We start from the raw sequence: 21935 nt of genomic DNA on the forward strand, positions 1-21935 counted from the left end.
CAAGCCACTGTTTACACACAGTCTGGCCTTCTCAGTGCACACAATGTGCGCTGCTCAGCAGACGCAAAGGTGCATGTAATGTAGTGGCGCAGATGGAATTTCACATACCACATAAGGTCGGGGGATGTACGATGCATAATGGGTACCCTCACCTGTACTAATGTTATGACAGTCATTTACGTGTGCTACATTGAGCACTGAAATCATGATGCCATGAGTAGATTGAAAATGTTAGCCAGATTGGTAGAATTTTAGCTTTTTGCAGGTTTTTTTTTTTGGGGGGGGGGGGGCATTGTCATGTGATATTCAGAAGCATGGATAAGGTTGAAAATTACCAGGATGAGGAGGATAGAAAATAGAGGATGATTTATTATCACATTTATTGTCTCTTCTACTTTGTCCAGCATGCCCTTTTCTTTCCAAATAAAATTGGCCAGCATAAATCTCTTCTTCCTCTGGTGATCATCATAATGTTTAAGAGTCATCTTTGGCATAATCATTGAGAAAACCTTTCTGTTAAGAAAATGTGGGACTAGTGATAATTCTTCACAAATAAAATAAAAAAAAGAGAATCTTGCAAGTGATATATCACTGTGGCGTAACTGCAGTTCTGTTTTGAGATGCTGATATTTACACTGGTATTTGACCTGCTGACATTTGCGAGATGTAGAGAATATTTTATAATTGTTTGTTTTTAGTTGAATTTTCAGTGAGTTGGTAATGCTTTCAAATTGTGATACATCTTTTTGTGGGGGATGGGTGGGTGGGTGGGTTATAGATGCACTCTTCCCACAGGCCACTGTGCTGATGTACTGACATTCTGAAGATGGTAACATTCTCGATAGTTGATTGATTTTATTTCAACACTTGCCAGACACTCACTATTCTTCAGACTCCTCCGGAGTCAAAATAGGTCCCTCTTTTTGGGGGGTAGATTTTCTCAACATCTTTCCCCTCTCTTGCATGCTCCTTTGCTCTCTCTTAAGAGCATGCTTTACTCTGACAGTAGATTGATAGGTCTGCTTTTGCATGGCAGTTCATGAAGAGGGTGAGGGAGAAAAGAAGAGTGCGTTGAGGAAAGTGGTTTCCTACGACTCTCTCTGATTAGTTCTCATCCTCCGCTGCACGTACGGCGTCGGAAGGGAGGAAATTGAAATCGTGTGGAAATAAGAACGGGATCGATTAGCGTTGTCATGGCACCTGATCACATTCACCGGGATGATAGTGCGAAGAGTTCGGCTTAAACGCTCGCAGACGGGCACCCCTCTGCATATCGGCAGAAATTTCTGTTTTGAATCTTTACCATTTTTGCTCCTTCCCGTTGTAACAGACATAGTGAAATCATCTCCACCAGTTTTGCATACTTACTTGTGATCATGGTGTGGTGTGAACTTGAAGTAACTGTTCTATGCTGACAGATGGTGTGAAGAAAATATTTTAGCTCTCCCCGTGACAAAATTGCAACATTCACATGCCATTTCTCTAATGCTATTGGAGAACGTGACTTGCCTCGACTCTCCAATTAGAATGCAGCATTAGTTTTCCATGGAGAGCTAAAGGGTAGGGGGGGGGGGCAAAGAAGAAATTAGGGAATATTGGGGATACCTCCAAGGGGTAATGCAGCTGATGGAATATGAGTTAGCGTACTATCTTAGCCGTAGTGTGTTACAGTGTTGGGAGGTAATGCACTGATGCCAGCTCCTCTTGACTTCTGCGCGAGAGTCCCTGAAAATGTATTCATGTCCTGGAGAGATGATGCAAAAAAGCCTCCTTTTATTTGCTGACTATTTTTCCCCCTTGAGGTGCACGTAATGCGCAACTTGATAGAGCCTTAGAGCCTTCCTGATTATGATCTATGTGGATGTAGACAGCCATCGGGAATTCATTCATGTGGAATAGGGAGTTCACCCATTATAGTGCATGAAATGCGGGTTAGGAAACTATCATGAGATGTGAAAGCAGCAATACATAATAATGATAATCCTTAGGATCCTTCATTAATGCAATCCTGTTAGCTGGTTGATCTACATAATGTCATGTGACCGGACATAAAATTTCTGTGTTGAAGACAGTGTCGATTGCCATATTGTGATGTCATGTTCATGACTACATGTATATAAGGTCTTATTTACCCAGGGTAGCCTCTTCAGTGTTGCCACTGCTCTACCAGAGGGCCCTGCTATTATTATTACCCTAGCATTGCCAGGTACCCATTTATACACCTGGGTCGAGAGGGACACAGTGGGTAAAAACATCTTGTCCAAGGACGTAAGCACTTGGCGGGATTCGAACTCAGGTCCTCCGATCGGGAGTCGGGAGTCTTATCCACTATGCCACAGCACCCCCATGTATACCATGAACATGACATCAAAGTCTTGGTATATTCATCGCTAGTATCTCTAAAGTGCTATCGGTATCAGTCTAAAAAAAACAGCAACAACAAAAACCACACACATTGTGATAATGTATATTTAATAGAAACAGAAAATTAAGCCCCTGAATTATCAACTTTATAACTGTTCCTTAAATTTGCAACATGTCTCAAAAGAGTAACAGTAATATCTCTGTCACAAATTGGCAGTTTTGTATTTTTCTGATTTTGTATGGATTCAGAAAATTCAATCACTTCCATCTTGTCTTTCTCCAATATTCCTTTCATTCACTAATACTGGAAATTATAGCAACATTTAGAGATGTGAATTTAACTTAAAACTTCAAGTGACTTGGGTAACATGTTTACAAATACACATTTGCTTACAAACTGGCACACCTCAACTTATAGTGCAAATATGATTACACATCAGAAAGCCTGTATTCTAATTCATATACATGAAATATTGTTATATATTAATAAAAGATATATATAATATGAGATGAGACTTGATTTAGAATATATTGCTATGTGGTTGAAAAAAAGAAGAGAAAAACATAAACCCGGCCTTTAAATGCCATGACCCATGTCATGTTGTGCTATGGCAAATGAGACTAGGGCCCCTAAATGATACCAGTTAGCGGATTGATGAGGAGTCCCACTAATGTCACATGACAATGAGATCTTCTTGTCACTCGCGAGACGCGCCTGTCCCGCTGAGCCGATCAATTAGATCGACGACTACGTGGGACGTAAAAAGGATGGCGCTGCCGGTGGTGTGCGTGGAGTGGAATCGCATGCACGCCGGCCACAATGTTGACAATGTCAACGCAAAACTGTTTCAGACGAGATGACAATTCAAAGGGGGCGGTGAGGGGAAGGGAAAGAGGTTTTAAGATGATGTTCGGTATGCTGACATGAAGAACGGATGCCATTATGCGGACTGGGGAACTGATTGTTGAGCATGAAGGGCTCAGGCCTTGGTGCCAAGAATATGTCATCATTACGGTGATCAAAAACTGAGGTGAATGCTCTCTCTCTCTCTCTATTTTTTTTTCCTTCATGGGTAGATCTTCTCACAGACTGCTCTGCTGATTTTTTAAAGGTGAACCCCAGATAGATTTTCACCACAGAATTACAATTTTGTAATATTGAGAAACATATGTTAACGTACTTTGGATATGATCGATTTCTCCATCATTGGATACTCTCTATGATTAAGTGTATTTGCACGTTAGAAAGAGAAAAAAAAGAAGCCAGTTATTAAAAAGACAGCTAATAAAAATGAAAAAGGAAACTTGGGAAAGCAACTGAGTGCTATAGCTCTCTCTCATAGAATTTGGCTTTCAATTATACTGTGTAGCGACAGTGTAGGTGCGTCCGTCAGAAATATACCAAAGTTATGTAATTTTGATTACCACCTGGATCATTTTGAGCTGACACAGTACAAAACCCGTGGAGTTTTCACAACGTTGCTCCCGAAGAGACATTGTCTTGCAGTGGCAATCACTGCAGCGCATCTGCCCCCCCCCCCCCACTCCATATGGTTGCCAAGGGCAACAGGAGAACTGGTGCAGAACCGGTACAGTGGATGCACCATCAGTCACAGGAGGAGCGGAGTAAAGAGAGGGCCTCGGGTTGAACCTCCACTCACCTGCCATGAACCCTTCCTCCCTTTTAAAGGATTCTGCCCAGCTGTGCTGCTTGATATCATATTTATTTCTTTTTCCTCCTCCATCTCAGATGCTACTCCATCACAGACAGAATGAATAAGGTGTAGAGTTTGATAGAGAATATGGCTTGTGAACAGCTTCATCCCGACTATAGAGAAAAGATGACAAATTTAATGATGTGAATGGTGCATGATTTTTTTTTTCTGCATAAATTTTAAGTTGAATATTTATCCAAGTGCTTTGCTATTGCTGCCACTATCTGTAAAAAAAAAACAACAACTAATAATCACACTGTATAAGTACTTCCTGTAGTGATTTTTGGTTATGTTTGCACGCTTTGAAATCCTTTGTTAATTGGTTGAGGTAGCGCATTTGCCAATTCACGGATATTCTGGCATCAATTGTCCTTCATTTTTACTTGGCTCACTCATGTTGGTCCTTTGCAATTTTTGTCGGTTCAAGTATCAGAAAGGTGTTTTTGGTGCTGATGGTCAAAGGTTTGATGTGGATGTACGACATGTTGCCAGTGGAGGAGTGGGCTAAGGTGATGTAACGTGAGGTTAACCTTTAAGACAAATCCCATCCTTCCTCTCTCTCTCTAATTTTCTCTTTCTCCTTATCTGCCCCTGTCCCGCTGCTCCTCTTCCCACGTCAGTTTCAGTGAAGAGCTAAATCATGTCCTCCGTCCTGATGCTGAAGAGGATGGGGGCAGGCATCTTCTGTATGTCAGGCGGAGGTCTGCAGAGGCCTGACAGATTGCATGTGTTGTGGGCCGACCGACCGGAGGTAGACCGGAGGAAGCTTGTTAATGCATCGCATGCCATCAGAACCCTTTTTAAAGGGACTTGCTTGATATTTCAGGCTCCCTGTATGATGATGTAAACCACCCATGTAACTCATAACCTCCAGAGTGCCAGACATAAACTCGATCATTCTTATTTTGCTGTCGATCCGATTTTTTTCCTTTTATTGGGTCAAGACTGCCAGAAAGATTAGGTAATATCTGAATTTTGCATATTTGTAATTCTCTTGACTCCATTGATACCACTGATTTTTTAAAGTTTGCACATATGTGACTTCTAGGAGTAATTTAAACATTGAGTGCAAGTCTTGTGACCCCCCCCCCCAAAAAAAAAAAAAGAAGAAAGTTTTCTGCAGTGAGGTTTCACATTGCAAATTGTGGCAGTAAACTTTGTGCCAAGTTTGAGGAAAGAGTTCTAAGCAGTCCCATTCCAGTTTGCGATTTTCCGGGATATATTGAAAAAGTAGCTTTTTGTGGCAAAAGTCCCTGCCAACTTAAACCACATCATGATATTTTATGTTTTTCACTTTTTCACTTATAGTGTGAGAAACCCTGTTGCGCAAAGAAGGGCATTGTACGATGATGTCAGTTATAATATTTTCCTCTGGGTTTGATGAATAGTGTAGAAGAATGTCCGAACATGAAACAAATGGTATTAACCTAATTTGATTTGCTCATGTGTTTACAACAATCTTGCATCGAAATGCCATTTTGTAGATGTTTAAATTATGCAGATCACAGTGCTGGGCTTTCCTTGATTTATCTGAAATCCCTTCTCAGTGGTATTTATTTTTCCAGTATTTGTCTGGGTCAAAGTTGTGATGAATTTCCAAAGTAAATTTTCACACATACTGTAAAACATGATATATTCGCGGCATGAATTTTTCGCGAATTGGAGACGACGGCCTTTTTTGCGGCATGAAATTTTCGCGAACTGCCACTGGCATTCAATGCATGTAGTGTATAAAAGAACGTTCGCGTGCATTTTAATTTCGCGAATCTTCGCGCTCGCGAAATTCGCGAAATTAAAATGCACGCGAACATTCCTTGTTTTACAGTATACAGTATGCCAAACATGAACTGAGACTTATGTGGATCTATTGACCGATTCTGTGACGCGCTATGTGTATTTTTGGCATGGGCAGCGCCATTACTGCGGTGTATCATCCGACCCCCCTCCTCTCTCCCCACTTCTCTCACGCGCGCAGAATGAAAAACTGATGCATGGTTGTTGTAGCCAATGGGCATCTCGTACTGAGTGCGTGAATGCTTGCTTAGTGCGCGAACCTTTGTTACAAGTGCGCGATAAACATGTTGCCCTGGGGGTGGGGGAGAGCAGGGGGGGTCGGCTGAGACACCGCAATTTGAGCTCATGGCTGCGCCCAGTGCCATAAAATGTCTGCTGCCCTCAACGAACCCGAATCGGTCAATAGGCAGAAATGTGTCAGAATCTTCTGATTCAATCAGTTACAACTGGAGCATTTTGGAGCACATCTTGTTTTGTGTGTGTGCTTGAGTGCGTGGTTTCGTGAGACAGAGAGGGCATTGGTACTGAAAACCAAAGACTTGAGACTACACCAGTGTTGGCAGGCGATGGGAATAGAGCTAGAGGAAGCTCTGCAGATGGCTTCAAGTTAGCGCAATTAACGTCAGCTAATTGACTTGGATTTCAAGCATAGTTGATGTATACTTTTGAGTGCCTAATTATGACGCTCTTGATGGCTTAAAGGAGCACAGGCAAACCTGGGCCATTTGTTTAGTTTAAAGGAAAATTCCAGAATGACATTATGTTGCTTTGTATGAAAACACAAAAATCAGAGAAGTAATTTACTGAAAATTTTGGGAACAATTTGGACATACATACAAAGATATGATTCACTAAAGTTTATAGAGTAAGGCAAATTGGCAACTCTATGTGATGTAGGAGTTGAGTAGCTCTTCATTTGTTTTATACACTAAATTACACTGATTTTCATTCTTCTCAGATATTTTGGTACAGACAAAACTTATCCGCTGAGGAGGACACGCAAAAATGTATGATATTTAAGATTATCATACACAAAGAACAGAACTGACGAAAATTCTTCTTGTGAGAAAATGAAAATTTGTGACATTTTTTGTATAAATGAAATGGAGAGTTGCTCAACATCTATGTCACACAGAGTTGCCAATTTGTCTTGCCCTCTGAACTTTTGAAACTCAAAACTTTTGTGCATGTGTGTGTATTTTTTCCCCAAAATTTTCAGTGTTCTGTTTCCATACAAAGCAACATTATATCAGGATGGAATTCCTCTTTAAAGGGACTGTACAGTACTGGTTGAGGTGGGGATTCATGTTTTGAACATTCCTAAGTGAGATAATGAAAAGCCTCTTATGAAATATGAAAGAACATGTAATTTTAAGAAGGATTCAACGTTTATTTGATGAAAATTGGTTTTCAAATGGCCGAGATATCCAAAAAAAGTGCTAATAATAAAAGGCGACATGCCACAACTTTATTATCATCTCTTTGTTTCACATTGTTTTTGGATATCTCAGCTATTTCAAAACCGATTTTCATCGAATAAACTTTTGATACCCCTTAGAATGGCATGCTCTTTGACATCTCATAGAGTGGTTTCTGAATATCTTGCAAAACGTTAAAAGCTAAATCCTCACCTCGACCAGAACTGTACACACCCTTTAAGTTGTATTCTCAAAGACCAAGTGTATGTAATAATATTTCAACTCCATTTTAAACCTATATGAATACATCATTCCGATAAGGAAGTATGGAAGATGCTTTTAAAGTGATGTCATTAGTCATTTGAGGGAAATTTGATGGTTGCCGTAACATTGATTAATACCGTAAGTCAAAATATGAGAAACATAAGTGTGTATGTCCTCATACAAAATGTCCGCAGAAAATGGAGGGGATGTACATCATGTACTTAGAGCATGTTTTGATACATCCTCTGGCATTATGAACTATATTTGGTTCTCCTGATCTGCAATAAGGAATTCCGTGCTCTCATTGTGGTATGCCCATGAGGATCAAATTCATCATGTTTATACCAGAATGCCGTGCTCGGCCAGTTCTTGCCCATTATGCGATGTATGGAATCAATCAATTACGCTGCATGCGCTCCATGTTGGGAGGAATGGATGTCTGTATGCTATGACATTGAATGCATTTATTCCTGAGCCAAAGGACTGAGTGCATGACCTATGCCTTTTTCTCCACAGGCATAATTGTGCATTGAGATCCCAGTCCCATGCAATGTCTTTGATGTCTTTATATCTAAGGCTCATCTGTTTCTCTGCAGCCATTTTTAATACGTGACTAATCAAATTTTGTTTGACGTTCAGGGTCGTCTGTTTGTGTGGTTGAGGACGGTTTCGCAGAACCACCAAATCACAGAGGTCAAATGGAAGTCATTAAGCATAGATGTGACATTGAAGCCCAATAGAAGCCAATGTCTCCATATTGGATTTTTATTTTAGATTTCAATGTGGAATAAGCTTTTTCAAAATCCCCAATAAGAGAGATTGTCATATTTGAACATTGATAACACTTTGTCTGTAATGGAGGCTTTCCAGCTTCCATTGAGGGTCTGTTGGAGGGGCTTTGACTCTTTGTAGAAAACATTAGCACTGATGAAAGTCAGATGCAATGTGTAAGACAATGTTATGTTAAGCAGCACTTTGAATTTCATAGAAAATTGTTAAAAAAATACTGATACCTATTATCATAATTCATACTTTATCTCTCCTGCTTTTCTTTATAATAACTGCTATTTTTTATTGTAGTGTATTCAAAAATATCCTTGCAAAACTGGTAGCATCCGTGAGTGTGTTATTTAAACAAAACAAAAGATTATGTGATTTTAGCTTTGTTGTTTCTTCTATCGTGGAGGAAGTTATGCGTGAATATATTCAAGTGCAGCCCTTTTTTCTTTCTCTCTTTTTATTACTCTTTTCTTTTCTTTTCTTTTTTCTTGTTTTCCCCTAAATTCATGCACTTGTCATTAGTTTTCTCAAATATTCTGACCCAAATGTGACTGTTTGGGCCCTTGGCCATTGGGCTAAGACTGCTTGCATCCAGTCCCTACGCAGTGGTACTGTAGTGTGCACTCTGTCAGTTTGTCAGTCTGTCCTGGTATGTACATCGCAGCATTGAGGATTTCTCACCTTCTTCGCTGTGACACCGTGGGAGGGATTGCTATACATTCCCTCCAAGCTGGAGGGGGGCTGAGTGAAGGGGTCACTGTGCCAGCCAGTGCCCCCTGAGAAAGAGAGAGAGAGTGGAGGAATTCTTTAATTAAACTCCAGCACTGCCAACGATACCCTGCCATCATCCGCCCCTTGGTGGCCGAAAAACGCGAACGGACGGGAATCCCGTTTCCTTCCAAACTGTAAACCCGGTTCTTCTGACGATGGTGTCAGCCATGCCCGGGTCTTTTCCAGGAGTGAACCTTAATAGGAGATAATCTTCAGTGTAAACGTTAAAGTTTGGGTGTAGAATTGGTGACTGTTCCATTGCCTTACAGGCAGGTGCACTCAATTAGCAAGGCATTGTGGGATACCGCTGGTGAATAGGATCATTGTATACTTAGATGACTCATCCTTTAAGCATGGTACGACTTTGACAGGATATTCAACTGGTAGCGAAAGTTGACTTGAATAAAATCCAAAAGCACAAAGCAGTCAGAAAATTTGATGAAATGTAAAGGATAAAAGGACATAAACCATAATCATAACCACTTATTGATATGTACCACTGACCATGTCATTTTATAGCCTGTCCCAAAAAAAAAAAAAAAATGTAGGTCATGTGACTTATGCCTCATGTATTGCATACACAAAATAACCAAACAAAATTTTTAGGTATTTGTGAAGGTAATATGTTCTTTTTCTTTTGGAGGATGTTTGGAATAAAGGTCTTTCCGATTTATCTTGAGAAGGTCTTTGGAGAGCATGTTTGTATTCTTTTTTTTTTTATGAGAAAATTGCTCCATGAAATCTATTCCCTGAAATGATGGTAATGTTTGCACACATCAACACTTTCTCTTGCACTCTTTGTTTGGTCATTGAGGCATGATTTTTGCTTATCCTATTCTTGTCTCTCTTTCAGCTCTGCCTATGTTGATGTTTTGTTTTGTTCCAAACTGTTCTTACTCTAAGCTGATCCCTCTGTAGCCAGTCATGTGATGACCATACTGTGTCATACCACCTTCAAACGTCCAGTTTACCTTTGGGAGCAGTGATTAAAAAAAACAAAAACAAAAACAGAAAACCCCCAAAGATATCACATTTGATGCATATGTGTATGTCTTTTGTATCACACAACATCCTACGATATAATATTTTTTGCACTAAAGCCTCAAATGTAAGTTGATATCAGTATTTTTCACAATAAACCATAACTGTAGATGGTTTAGTCTGGAAGCTGGGTTTTTGTTATGCCTCCGCCACGAAGTGGTGCCGGAGGCATTATGTTTTCGGGTTGTCCGTCCGTCCGTCCGTCCGTCCTTCCGTCCGTCCGTAATGAATTTTGTGGACAAGGTAACTATCGAAACCTGTTGAGGTATCCTCATGAAACTTGGCATGTATGTGTATTAGGGGGTGAAGTTGTGCCTATCAACTTTTGGGTGCACATGCTCAAGGTCAGAGGTCAAAAGGTCAAGGTCAAATACATAAAATTTCACTATTTCCACCATATCTATTGAATGCCTAAAGATATTTTCTTGAAACTTAGTGTATACATGTATTACCCAATTAAGATTCTCTGGTGAAAGTTTGGGTCATGAGGTCAAAGGTCAAAGGTCAAAAGGTCAGGGTCAAATACATAAAATTTCACTATTTCCACCATATCTATTGAATGCCTGAAGATATTTTCTTGAAACTTAGTGTATACATGTATTACCCAATTAAGATTCTCTGGTGAAAGTTTGGGTCATGAGGTCAAAGGTCAAAAGGTCAAGTAAAAATATTAAAACTTCTTTTTTTTCTCCGTACCTTGGAAAATTGTTCAAGGTATCTTCATGGAACATAGTATATACTTGTACTGACTGGAAGTGATTATCTAGAGAATGTAGGGTTCATGGGGTCAAAGGTCAAGTGCAAGACTTCAAAATTTTACTATTACCCTCATATTCATGCAATGCCAGCAGGGTTATTTTTTACACTTGGTGTATGCGTGTGTAACCTAATAGAAATTCTCTCGAAAGTTTTTTTTTCTCTTTTTGCCTCAAAGGTCAAAAGGTCAAAGATCAAGTGAAAGTGCTGAACTAACTTTTTCCTCCATATCTCGGAAGTGGCTCAAGTTACCTTGAAACTTAGTACATTATGCATGTTCTACCTGAAAGTAATTATCTTATGAATTTTAGGGTCAAGGGCCAGATGAAAATGGTAACAATTTACTATTCAATTCAGAAATTGCACTTTTTCTCCACCCCTGTACCTTGAAAATTACTCAATGCCTAAATGTATGAATGGGTCAAAGTCAAGTTAAAGTCCTTAAATCCCTAGATACATACTCTCTTATTCATCCAATTAAACCTACGTCAAGGAAGGTGAACATTCAACACATTTGTGACAAACTTGTCATTCCAATATTTTGCCAATTTTGTGAAAAATGTAATCACACAGTGTCCACATGTACTATCTAGACCTATTGGGAAAATCATGCATTATGGCGGAGGCATACCAGTCGCCAAAGCGACATTTCTAGTTTCATCTGCACATGGTAATTTATGCCTTCAAAACATAATAAGGTACATTTCTGTTTCTGGAGCAGCTTCTGTTTCTTCAAACCCACTTGTCAGTCTGTCTGCCTGTCTGCCTGTCTGCCTGTCTGTCTGTCTGTCTGTCCGTCTCTCTTTCGTTTCTCTGTTGGGTATCTCTTCTTGCTTCTATTTCCTGAATCTTTTCTTTCCTGCGTCGTTGTTCCATCTTCCTGCGAGTCATGGATACTTTGGTGTCAGTCCGAGGCAGGGAGGACACTGATAGTCCCCAGTGTGTGGTGGAAATGCTCCTGCTCATGGTGACTAGGGAGTAGGGTATGAAGTTGTGACAGATGGCATGGGGGGCTCTTTCGGGCCGCACGCTGGCATCTTGATACATCATGTCAGAGTGGAGTTGGTCTGAAAGTTTTGGCTTTTTGCTGGGTTTCCTTTTTGCAACTCGTAAAACTCCTCCTAATAACATCTCTGTATGTGATGCAATATTTGGTACCCTGGGGTACCGAATGAAAATTGGCCATTTTGTTGAATTAATTATTTTTTTTTTCAGCGCTGTACCGTGGCTTACCAAAAAATGTGTCAAAATATTTTTTATTATTATTATGCACAAAAATGTTTTCTTATTTGTGATTATGCATCAATAACAATGCATGCAAGTGTACTTCGAAAAACACCTATGGTGCTAGTTCATTGCAACGACTTTGCCGTATCCGAATTCAGAATCGGCGTATCTGAATTCGGATACGCATTGTAAATAATGGGCATGAGATGGCGCTATACAACGCGGTACCCCGGGTTACAACGGTACCCCGGTGTACGGCGTGCCGAATCATGTATCGCTACTAGTTTTTTTCCTCTCTCTCTCTCTTTCTCGTTATCTCCTGGTACCACTCAGATTGTTGTTAGGTTATTAGAAAAGATACCGTGAGCCTTTCATAATAGCTAGGTTCACACGCTGTTTATGAGCTTTAAGTTTAGGTTGAAAACTTAACTCTCAATGATTAGCTCATAGTTTAGCACTGTGTGGACGCACTCGAAAATTAGCAATCTTAAAGTTTAGTGATGATTTAGAACCACAAGACATCTTAGGGTTTACGCTCTCTCCAGAGCCACGGAGGGTCCCCACTTATAGTTTCGCTCCGTGTGGACACGATAATCAATGAGGTTGTGAGTTAGTGTGAACTTCGCTTCTCGTTAGCATCCGAGTCAACCTGCAGCTGCGCTATTTTGTATGAGCACAAGGTCATCTAGCGAAGACTCTGCACTTCTGGTGTAATCATTGAGTGGGATTTACTCGCAAGTTGTAACTTGGGAGCATGTGTGAATCCCGCGTCGTGAATTCACGAGTGGAGCTAATCACCGACAGTCAAGTTTTCGACCTAAACTCCAAGTTTGGCAACTGCGTGTCAACGTAACCACAGTCTGAAACAAGTAATTGGTTGTGTCCCTGTCATCTCTCTTACTTCATGCTCCCAACGTCATACCTCCGCTCCAGTTTGCCCCGTGATTTATTTACCTTCACATTCTTGACGAGCCATCCCCATCGCCTGACCTTGGTTGATACATCCGGGTAGCTTGAGGGCACCGGATGTTTTTCTTGTTTTTGTTTGCGCTTTTAAGACTGTCGCTCATTTGTCATGGCTAATGCAGAACTGATATGACATATATTTTTTAGTGTCAGAATAGAGGTGTGTGTGTGTGTGTGTGTGTGTGTGTGTGTGTAGCTGGGGGGGGGGGGTGGCGGGGGTGCTGGCGTCATAATGAAACATTTGTCTGTGTGCCCTACAGAAAAGGTATCATGGGGCCGTTGTATCAATGTGTGATGTACTTATAATATAAAACTGACTACAGTTATGATATGCGATATATATAACTGTAGACAATTTCATATAAAAAATATGTTCATATTATATACTCATATATGAGTAGTCATATTTTATATACTCATATAAGTATATACTTGTGTGAAGGATTTTCATATGCTAACTCTTTGCTGACAAGGGCTTGCTCTTCATTATTTTATATCTTATTGAAAAAGTCATGTCATTTTAGATCTTTGATCAAGTCATCATAGAGTAATTATGTTGTAACAATGTTTGCAGTCAAATCAGATATGAAAGCAGCGATGCCCGTGTACTTTTTCATCTTTTGATGAATAATGCCAAGATTTATATCTGTGTGCATGAATTATATCCTAAATGATGGTCTCATAATGAGTTTGATGAAATGGAAAATTTATTTGATTGTGTTCTTAATGTGCCTTTATGTTACCGTACATTGTTTCCACTATTGTATTCTGTTATTAACCTGGATGTTATTCTTTTATCTATCGTCCCATGCAGATTTTATCAAAGTACTTATCGACACCTCACGAACAGACCTGCACGAGATGTTTGTGGACACATACGGTCAGCTCTACGAGCAGTATGTACACATCTTTGATGACCTCTTCCGTCTTTTCAGGAATTACTACCACGGGATGGACATCGATCTCATACAGGTCAGTTTTTGCGTGCATGTCGTGTCTCGGGAATACCTGTCATGTGGTGAAATGTGTCCTGCTATCTTGGCACAATCATTTACAGTGCTCACGTGGATTGTGCAACAGGACAATTCCAGCAAAGAAATGTTACACTCCCAATGTAACAAAAAAGTTCTCAGTTTAAATAAAAGAAATTAATCAGGTATAAGAGGCTTGGTAGTGTGAGGAAACATAGGTGGTCTGATTAAATCAATTGCTGCCTGCACCAGGGTACATTAAAAAAACACGAATAGCGTCCATCAGCAAATATGGGCATCAAAACAATCACTCATCAGTTATGGTTGACTCCATTCAAGATTTTTCAGCTGTGTGTGCACTTCATAGGGATCAGTGATAAAGGCCCGGTCACACAGCACTCCACGTCTAAATCACGCACAAAAAGTTATGAAAATCTGGTGGACGTGGTCGTAAGTGGTAATTTTTTGGTCAATTTTGGTTTGGCCGTGCTTTTGTACGGGGTATGGCCGTCGGCGGCTGTTCCACTGCTGAAGCACTGCCTAAGCACGGCTAACCACGTCCAGCCACGTGTATGTATGCGGAAAAATCCATTTGTCAGTGATAAGCCGCTAAGCACACGCTATATCCCATGATACCAATGTGTAACACATGTCCGATGACTGTGCTTTTCCCGTGACAGACCGCTAAACTTTCGCGTCTTACCGCGTCTCCATGAGTTTTAATCACTCCGGAACACGGATTATCGTGTGTGTTTCACATGTGTTGCACGTCTTTACCACATGTGCCGCCTGTGGTTGTCCACGGGCTAAAATTTTGAGCCGTTCAAAACTTTTTGCCGCGTCCGACGCCGTTCCGATTTTCCCCCGCGTCCTGCCATGTCTATAAATCGACTGTAGCTCGTCTTAAACTTGACATCAACGCGAACAACATCGTCTGCTTCAAGGGAGACCACTTTTTGACGGGTTTTTGGGCGTGATTAAGCCGTAAAGTGCTGTGTGACTGGGCTTTAAAGCTGTACACAATTCATTTCTAAGATTTTTTAATATATTTGAGCCGGGCCAGCCTTCCTAATCCATAGTATCCCCATGCTACCAGGTCATTAACCCATTGAGGACGGACTCATTTTGCTACAACACGCATTTCCCATAGACGCTTGCCAGAGTATACTCGGGACTCGTCCTCAACGGGTTAAAGGAATCACATACGTACGACATGATGTTTTGTGACTTGTGCAGCACATTTTATTATCCTTATCACTGATGTGGCATTCTCATTTGTTCAACAGTGATGTAGTCATATTGACTCGATGAATGCACCCAGTTTCTCCATAAAATATTCGGTTGATTGCCCCCCCCCCCCATGTTATTTCAGAAATTGTCATGAATGGATCTATAGCTTATGTTTGCGATATATCAGCAGGTTTTTATCTCTTAGTGTACACAAGAGCTTTGTAAAAGTATACAAAATGTTTACTCTGCATATGCAGCAATGCCAACTGAGAGCTGGAAGTGTGTATTAATTTAACCTCACTGTATCTTTTCACTGTGGAGCCATGCACAGAAATACAAAAACACACGCACACACACACACACAAACGCGCACTGTGTGTGAGTAAGCAAATGCACCATTACTGATTTAATCAAATGTAACTTGCTGATGTGAGGGGCCTACATGATATACGTGTACCACTGAGGATAATGGCCTCATAGTATGAGTGCGATCTAACAGGATTTTTATTTTCCCCCTGCACATGTGAGGGGGGTAATTATTTGTCCAAAGTGCTGCCTGTGTGTGAGATGTCATCAACCTCCTAAATCCCATTCATGGATCATAAATCCTATTCAGTGATCATATTTTCTCTTGTTTTCTATTATCATCTTTTTTTCACCATTTAATTTTTTTTTTGGTGGTAGTATATTGATGCTTTTCCAGATTTTCAGATTTTTAATTTAAAAAAAAAATAATGAAGGGAATTTTGTGCACACTGAATATGACTGTATCTGGGGATGGTACAGTATGTTAATATGTCATTCACATATTCTACTTCTGGAATAGCAAATCCATGATGTCATTTGAATAAAGTTTTTCTTCCTGCAATTTAGTGATGGTACAATTTGAAACATTGGTAAATATATTTTTCTGTCATGATGCTGGCAAAAATTGTACATTTTTACATTTTGATAAAAAAGCAATTTTCATTTTGTTTATGAAATATGCACAGATCAATGTGATGTATCAAGAGTTAAGGCAGTCAGTAATGGAGTGTTCTCACCTTGGATAATTTATGGAACAGAAATGAATTTTGTGCCCTTGTTGCTTGTGGTGCACCTGTACAGGTGATGGACGACTTCTTCACACGTCTCTTTGAGCGGATGTTCACCTTGCTCAACCCACACTACTCGTACGACGATACGTTCTGGGAGTGTACGTCACAATACATGACGAGCTTGAAGCCCTTTGGCGAGGTGCCATTCGCACTGAGGGAACGCGCCAAGCGCTCCTTCGTGGCAGCAAGAACGTTTGTGCAGGGCCTAGGAATCGGTCGCGACTCTGTGACGAAAGGGACCAAGGTATGATTTGCAGGATGAATTAAATTGCATTCAGGGCAAGAATATAATGTTGATGATGTGGTGAAGTGTAGTTTAGTGTAATGAAGTGTAATGTAGTGTAGTGTTTGGTGGTATAATTCAATGTCTTTAGAAGCTTAGTGTGGATTGGAGTAGTGTTGAGTGTCAAAGGAATAGTATAATGTGTTTCAGTATAGTCTAGTGAGGCAAACTTACTTTTGAGTGATGAAATTAGTTAAATTATGTCATGTACTGCAGCTCGATATTGTGCACGAGTGTAATATGGAGTATAGAAAAGCTTCAGATGATCAGGACATTTTGAGTTCTTATATTCAGTATGGAAATTTATTTATGGGGCATGCTTGAAATATGAGGACACCTGTCTATGACTACTGGTTGTGCCATGAAAACTAGCTTTGACGAAAAAGGTCTTCACAGAACCCCAGCAGGAGTCTTCTTTCAGAAATTGGATCGATTTTGACCGGCGTCTCGTTCACCTCAACAGGTGGAGCCCACACCGGAGTGTCGGAAAGCTTTGATGCGCATGACATACTGCCCTCATTGTAAGGGAATTCCGTACATGAAGCCGTGCAACACTTTCTGCCTCAACATTATGAAGGGATGCCTCGCCAGCCAGGCGGAGGTGGACGCTGAGTGGAATTACTTCACAGGTAAGAACCCCCTCTCCCAAAAAAGTGTACATGTAGTTGTGCTGGGTTGGTTTTCATAATGTATTCAAATTTATGCGCATTCTTGTCCCAGTCAGTGATTTCATTATATTGTCGTCAGCTGAGAACCAGAAGGGCTTTATCGTAGGTTTTTGGGAGGTTATCGAGTTGTTGGTATCGTGGTGTAGAGCTTAATCTCTTGTACATCATGGTGTCAATCTTATTTTCATTTTCAGTAAAATGTTAGAAATCAAAGCCATAAGGACACTATCTTATACCATATTTGGAATAATGCTTAAAATCCCCCCCCCCCCTACTTTTGATCAGTCAAATTTTTATTTCATTAAAAAAATTGATTGTTTCGTTTTTATTAAAGCTCAAATCTTATGCCACGATAGCAGCCTTCAGCTGGTAGCACATTCTGTTTTTGAGCTAGAGATTGCCTTCCTCTTTGCGTAGCTGCAGGTAAACAGCGATTGGGTCGAAAGAGCAGCCGAAGAGAGAAAAGCTTTGCAATACAGAGACACGTTTAAATCCAGGGTAGGGACTGCACACAGAATACCAGCCTTTGCACATCGCACAACCTGTGATCCAGAGTTTATGAGACCAGATGACACTCGACAGTCAGTTGTCAGATGCAATGTAAATAGGATACTGTTGGAACAAACGATGTGTGCATTCAGTTTGTAGTAAAAATAAGGAAGTAATAGTTCATTAGGCAAATTTGCAGAATTGTAATGTTACGCTCTTCAAACAAACCCGACACCAGATATCAGATAAGAGAGAGGGACCTGGCGACTTGCTCCAAGTCCAGAGTTTTATGTCTCGCGTGTTTGATATTAATGAAATTTGCAGTTTCAAAGATCACACATTAAAAAATGTCTGCTTCATCATGCAACAATAGGAGTGATGACTGGAGATGCTATGTGTGTATTTTGATGATGTTCTTAATTATGTAGTGGGTAAATGTCTGCACTTCAAGAGGGTTAGCTAACATGATCAGTGGTAATGATCTGAGATAAAATCAGAGGTCTCTAGAGCAGAAGCCTCAGGTATGTGTTGTGAGTTTTGCTCTATGCATTATGAAATTCCCACGGGAATGACAAAAAGATATTTTCCCTCTCTCCACGTGGAATCCTTGAGAGAGCCATATTCTTTCAACAGTGATATATGTCCATTTATATAACTGCAAGTTTTAGTGGCCCCGGGCAAAGTGTGCAAGAGGGCAAATTTGTTAGTAGCGTCCTGTCTCTCAAAGATTCTACTGTAAATCCTCGCGGGTTTGATACATACTGTGATATTTGAAGGACCCGGAGGTCAAGTCGGCCATGTTGATATGCAGAACAAACAGACTCTATTTTTGGTCTTGTCATAAATGGCACTTACTCATCAAGCCTGGTTGAGAAAGCTTTCGCTTCATGCCTTCCCCACCCCACCCCACCCCCACCCCTCCTCGTCTTTTTCCTTTCTCTTTCTTCCCTTCTATTCCTCTGTCTTTTTTCAGCATCATTTTGTTTTTGCCTTGTTTGGGATGCACTGATGAGTGATTCATACTTTAAACACTTCAAGCAAGAAGGGCAGTGTTCCTCCCCTAATTGTGCTGTAGAGATGCAAGAAAGTCTAATGGGGGCATGGGATGGGATGAGGAGATGAGAGGAGAGATGGGGAGGAGAAGAGATGGGTGGGATAAATGGTATTGTGGAAGATAATGGGAAGAAATGCATGAAGGAGATTGGTAGGGGCGGGACTCCGGACAGGTAATGGTAGGGGAATGAGATTATGGAAATAAGTCATAGGGTGGTGGGGGGGGGGGGGGGAGAAGAAATTGGCAGAGGGGGTAAGGGTGAGTTTCATCACAGACAGATGAGACAGGGAGGTGGATGTAGGATGGGGAATGGGGTCAAAAGGAGAGAGAGAGGTACTGAAAGGGGTGAGATTGTGGAAGGTAATGGGGAGAGAATTGTGAAGAAGAGATTGGTAGTTGTAGGATGGGGTTACTGGAGATAGTTGCGGGGATGAGGTATTGGAAGTAAGCCCCGGGGTGGGGGAAGGGTGAAGAGATTGTAACATGGGGGAAGAAGTAGGAATGGGAAGGGGCTGACACCGGTGAGTAGATTGGATTGCTTCACAGATCTTGGATGTTGGATGAGGGAAGAAAAGCTATTGGATGGGAGAAAAACAAGCGGTCCAGGTATCATCCAAGAGAGGATAGAATAAACTTAATCCCAAGTTGGAAATGTGCTGAGTTAATGGTTTGTGGAAATTGAGTGTAGAATTATCTGCCTTTGGACACTCACTGTTCAGTAGAGGTGTTATACGTCTCTACTTATGACTTACCTCCTGTATGTATGTAACTACTCAAGTCTAATTTTCCTAAGTTTTCATTCAGTTCATAAGGAAATATCAGGATGCATAGGTTCAGTAGATTATAAATCACATTAATCCATGCATGTTTGGATTTGATTCTTAAATAGACGTTCTTTACCAAAAAAAAAAATGTTACAAGTTTCACCTGAAACAAAACCTCACACAGGTGTTGGTACAGGGATTCCTTGTAAAGATTTTTGGAGGAAAGTTTTGTAATATCTCCAGGGGAAGCATTTAACAACTCAGGCACAAAAGTTATGTAGCAAGTCAACAAAATAGAGTCTCTAAAGGAGTGAACAGGAGAGCAAAAAACAGTTGTTTAAAAAATGTAAGATGCACCTGAACTCAAAAGGGGTAGACAGAGAAGGAAATGTGTGGAAGGTAGGAAAAGAAAAGAGCTGAGAGCAAAGTGATAAAGAATTCAGATGACTTGTGCAAATCAGAGAGAGTCCAGGACAAGATGAATTACGCCTGCTGATGACTGTCGCCCATCAATTGCGTGGAGATCCTCTCTCGGACCACGTGACCGATTGCGGAGCAAATTGTGAAGCACGAGGCCGTCAAACGGCAGGTTGCCTCCCCAATCACGGCTTAAGGAGTGCATCTGATGGCTGCAGAGGCACAAAAGAGGTACGCGCAAACACCATTCCTCACGCCGCGGCTCGAGTTTATCGGCACCTCGGGCGGCCTCTCGTTCCTTGACGGCTGCATTCACATTTGGCAGTGTGCGGCTTTGACCGCCAAGCCTGTTTGTCAAGATGCTGCCATTTGAATTCGATGACGACTACAGCACCCCAATGTGTGTAATAGGATGATATATGGTTTAACTAGATTCTCCAAATGACAATTTGGGATTATGGATGTAGCAAGGATATACAGTCAAACATGTCTTAGAGGTCATTGATCTGTAGCAGCAGTCACCTTCATCAAATGACTATAAAAATTTCTTAACAGTGTCTGGATGTTGCAACCTATCTGTAGATTTTCCTCTTTTCTGTTTTCATGATTGTTCATAATTCACAGGTCCAACTGTCTGTCTCTATCACATCAAAACTGCTTATGGCATTTTTGGATTTTAAAAGACCATTCTACAGAGTTCATGACTTCTGCCCAACAAATTCAGTGTGTCCTTGGATGCATGATGCATTTCCATGAGTTCAAATGCATGTTGGTTTCGTAGTTGCTAGGATACAAATTATAAAAAGGGTGAGTGACACTGTTGTGTACGATTAAAAAATCTTCTGACACATTTACTTGCAGTAACATGTATCTGATCATTTGGAAACTCTTTCCAGGAATGAGAGCATCTGTCCTTCAAATCTTATGACTTGTGGGTAGGAAATTTCTATGTAAATTGTCAGGAAGGCAGATATGGTAAACCATATTTTTTCAGAGATGACACAATGATATAGGAAGCATTGATAGATATATGACTAATAACGATGATTAGTAGGGATGATCCATTTCCCGTCATACCGCTGTCAAACTTGTTGGCGATCATGAACTCATTAATGCGTGTTCTGCAGTAACCCATACCCCCCACCCCGCTCCACCAGTACAGCAAGGGGCTGGCTGGTGTGAACGTCTCTGGCCGTGACCTATTAACGGCCGGCTCGCCATGTTTAATTCACGATCCGCTGGCTGTCGACGTCCATCCTGACGTGACTGACTCATCTCGTCGTCGGAACTAGCTGCTATCTCTTCCATGAATGGGGGGATTTCCTCCCGATCAGTGTCCTCCGCTCCTGCCAAACCTCATCCCCACATAATGGCCATGCAAGAGAACAGGATTTCTTCCCTCGTATATCCTGGTTAATCACATATTTTGAATTAGGCTAATATACTACTCCCAGTAGGTGCACACATTAATCTAGGGAAGTGATGACAGTTAGGTTTAAATGCTTTGTGAGTGCTACAAATACACTTGTATTGTTTGACTTACTTTTTGTTCTTTTTCGGGGGTGGGGGTGGGGGAGGGAGTTCATTATAATTCATATGTGATTTTATGGATGATACATGTCTTTGATTTGTCATTTCTATTTTTTCCAAAATTTTCAAGAGCGAATGAGGCATTTTATTTATTATTAACATTGTGTTATTAACATGGAAAATTGCATACTGATATGTCAAGAGTTATTAACATTTATAGATAAAACATACAGCAAGAAGTGTTGGTTTGTGTGTCCCATGGCTTATTATTTTATTTTGAGAAATGATTTTGCAGAGAGAGAGAAAAACCTCGTTAGACAGGGAGATACGTTTTGG

General features: G+C 40.7%; 1 protein-coding gene across 1 annotated transcript in view; it reads left to right on the forward strand.

Annotated features, from left to right (window-relative positions):
* LOC140244344 (glypican-6-like) overlaps window positions 1-21935 on the forward strand; it is a 113191-nt gene that overhangs the window by 67942 nt on the left and 23314 nt on the right. The window contains exons 3-5 of the mRNA XM_072323987.1: window positions 13911-14068; window positions 16405-16638; window positions 17141-17306. Of these exons, the coding sequence (XP_072180088.1) occupies window positions 13911-14068; window positions 16405-16638; window positions 17141-17306 (558 nt within the window). The remainder of the gene's footprint in view (window positions 1-13910; window positions 14069-16404; window positions 16639-17140; window positions 17307-21935) is intronic.

Source organism: Diadema setosum, chromosome 21, assembly GCF_964275005.1.
Source record: "Diadema setosum chromosome 21, eeDiaSeto1, whole genome shotgun sequence".
Lineage (NCBI taxonomy): Eukaryota > Metazoa > Echinodermata > Echinoidea > Diadematoida > Diadematidae > Diadema > Diadema setosum.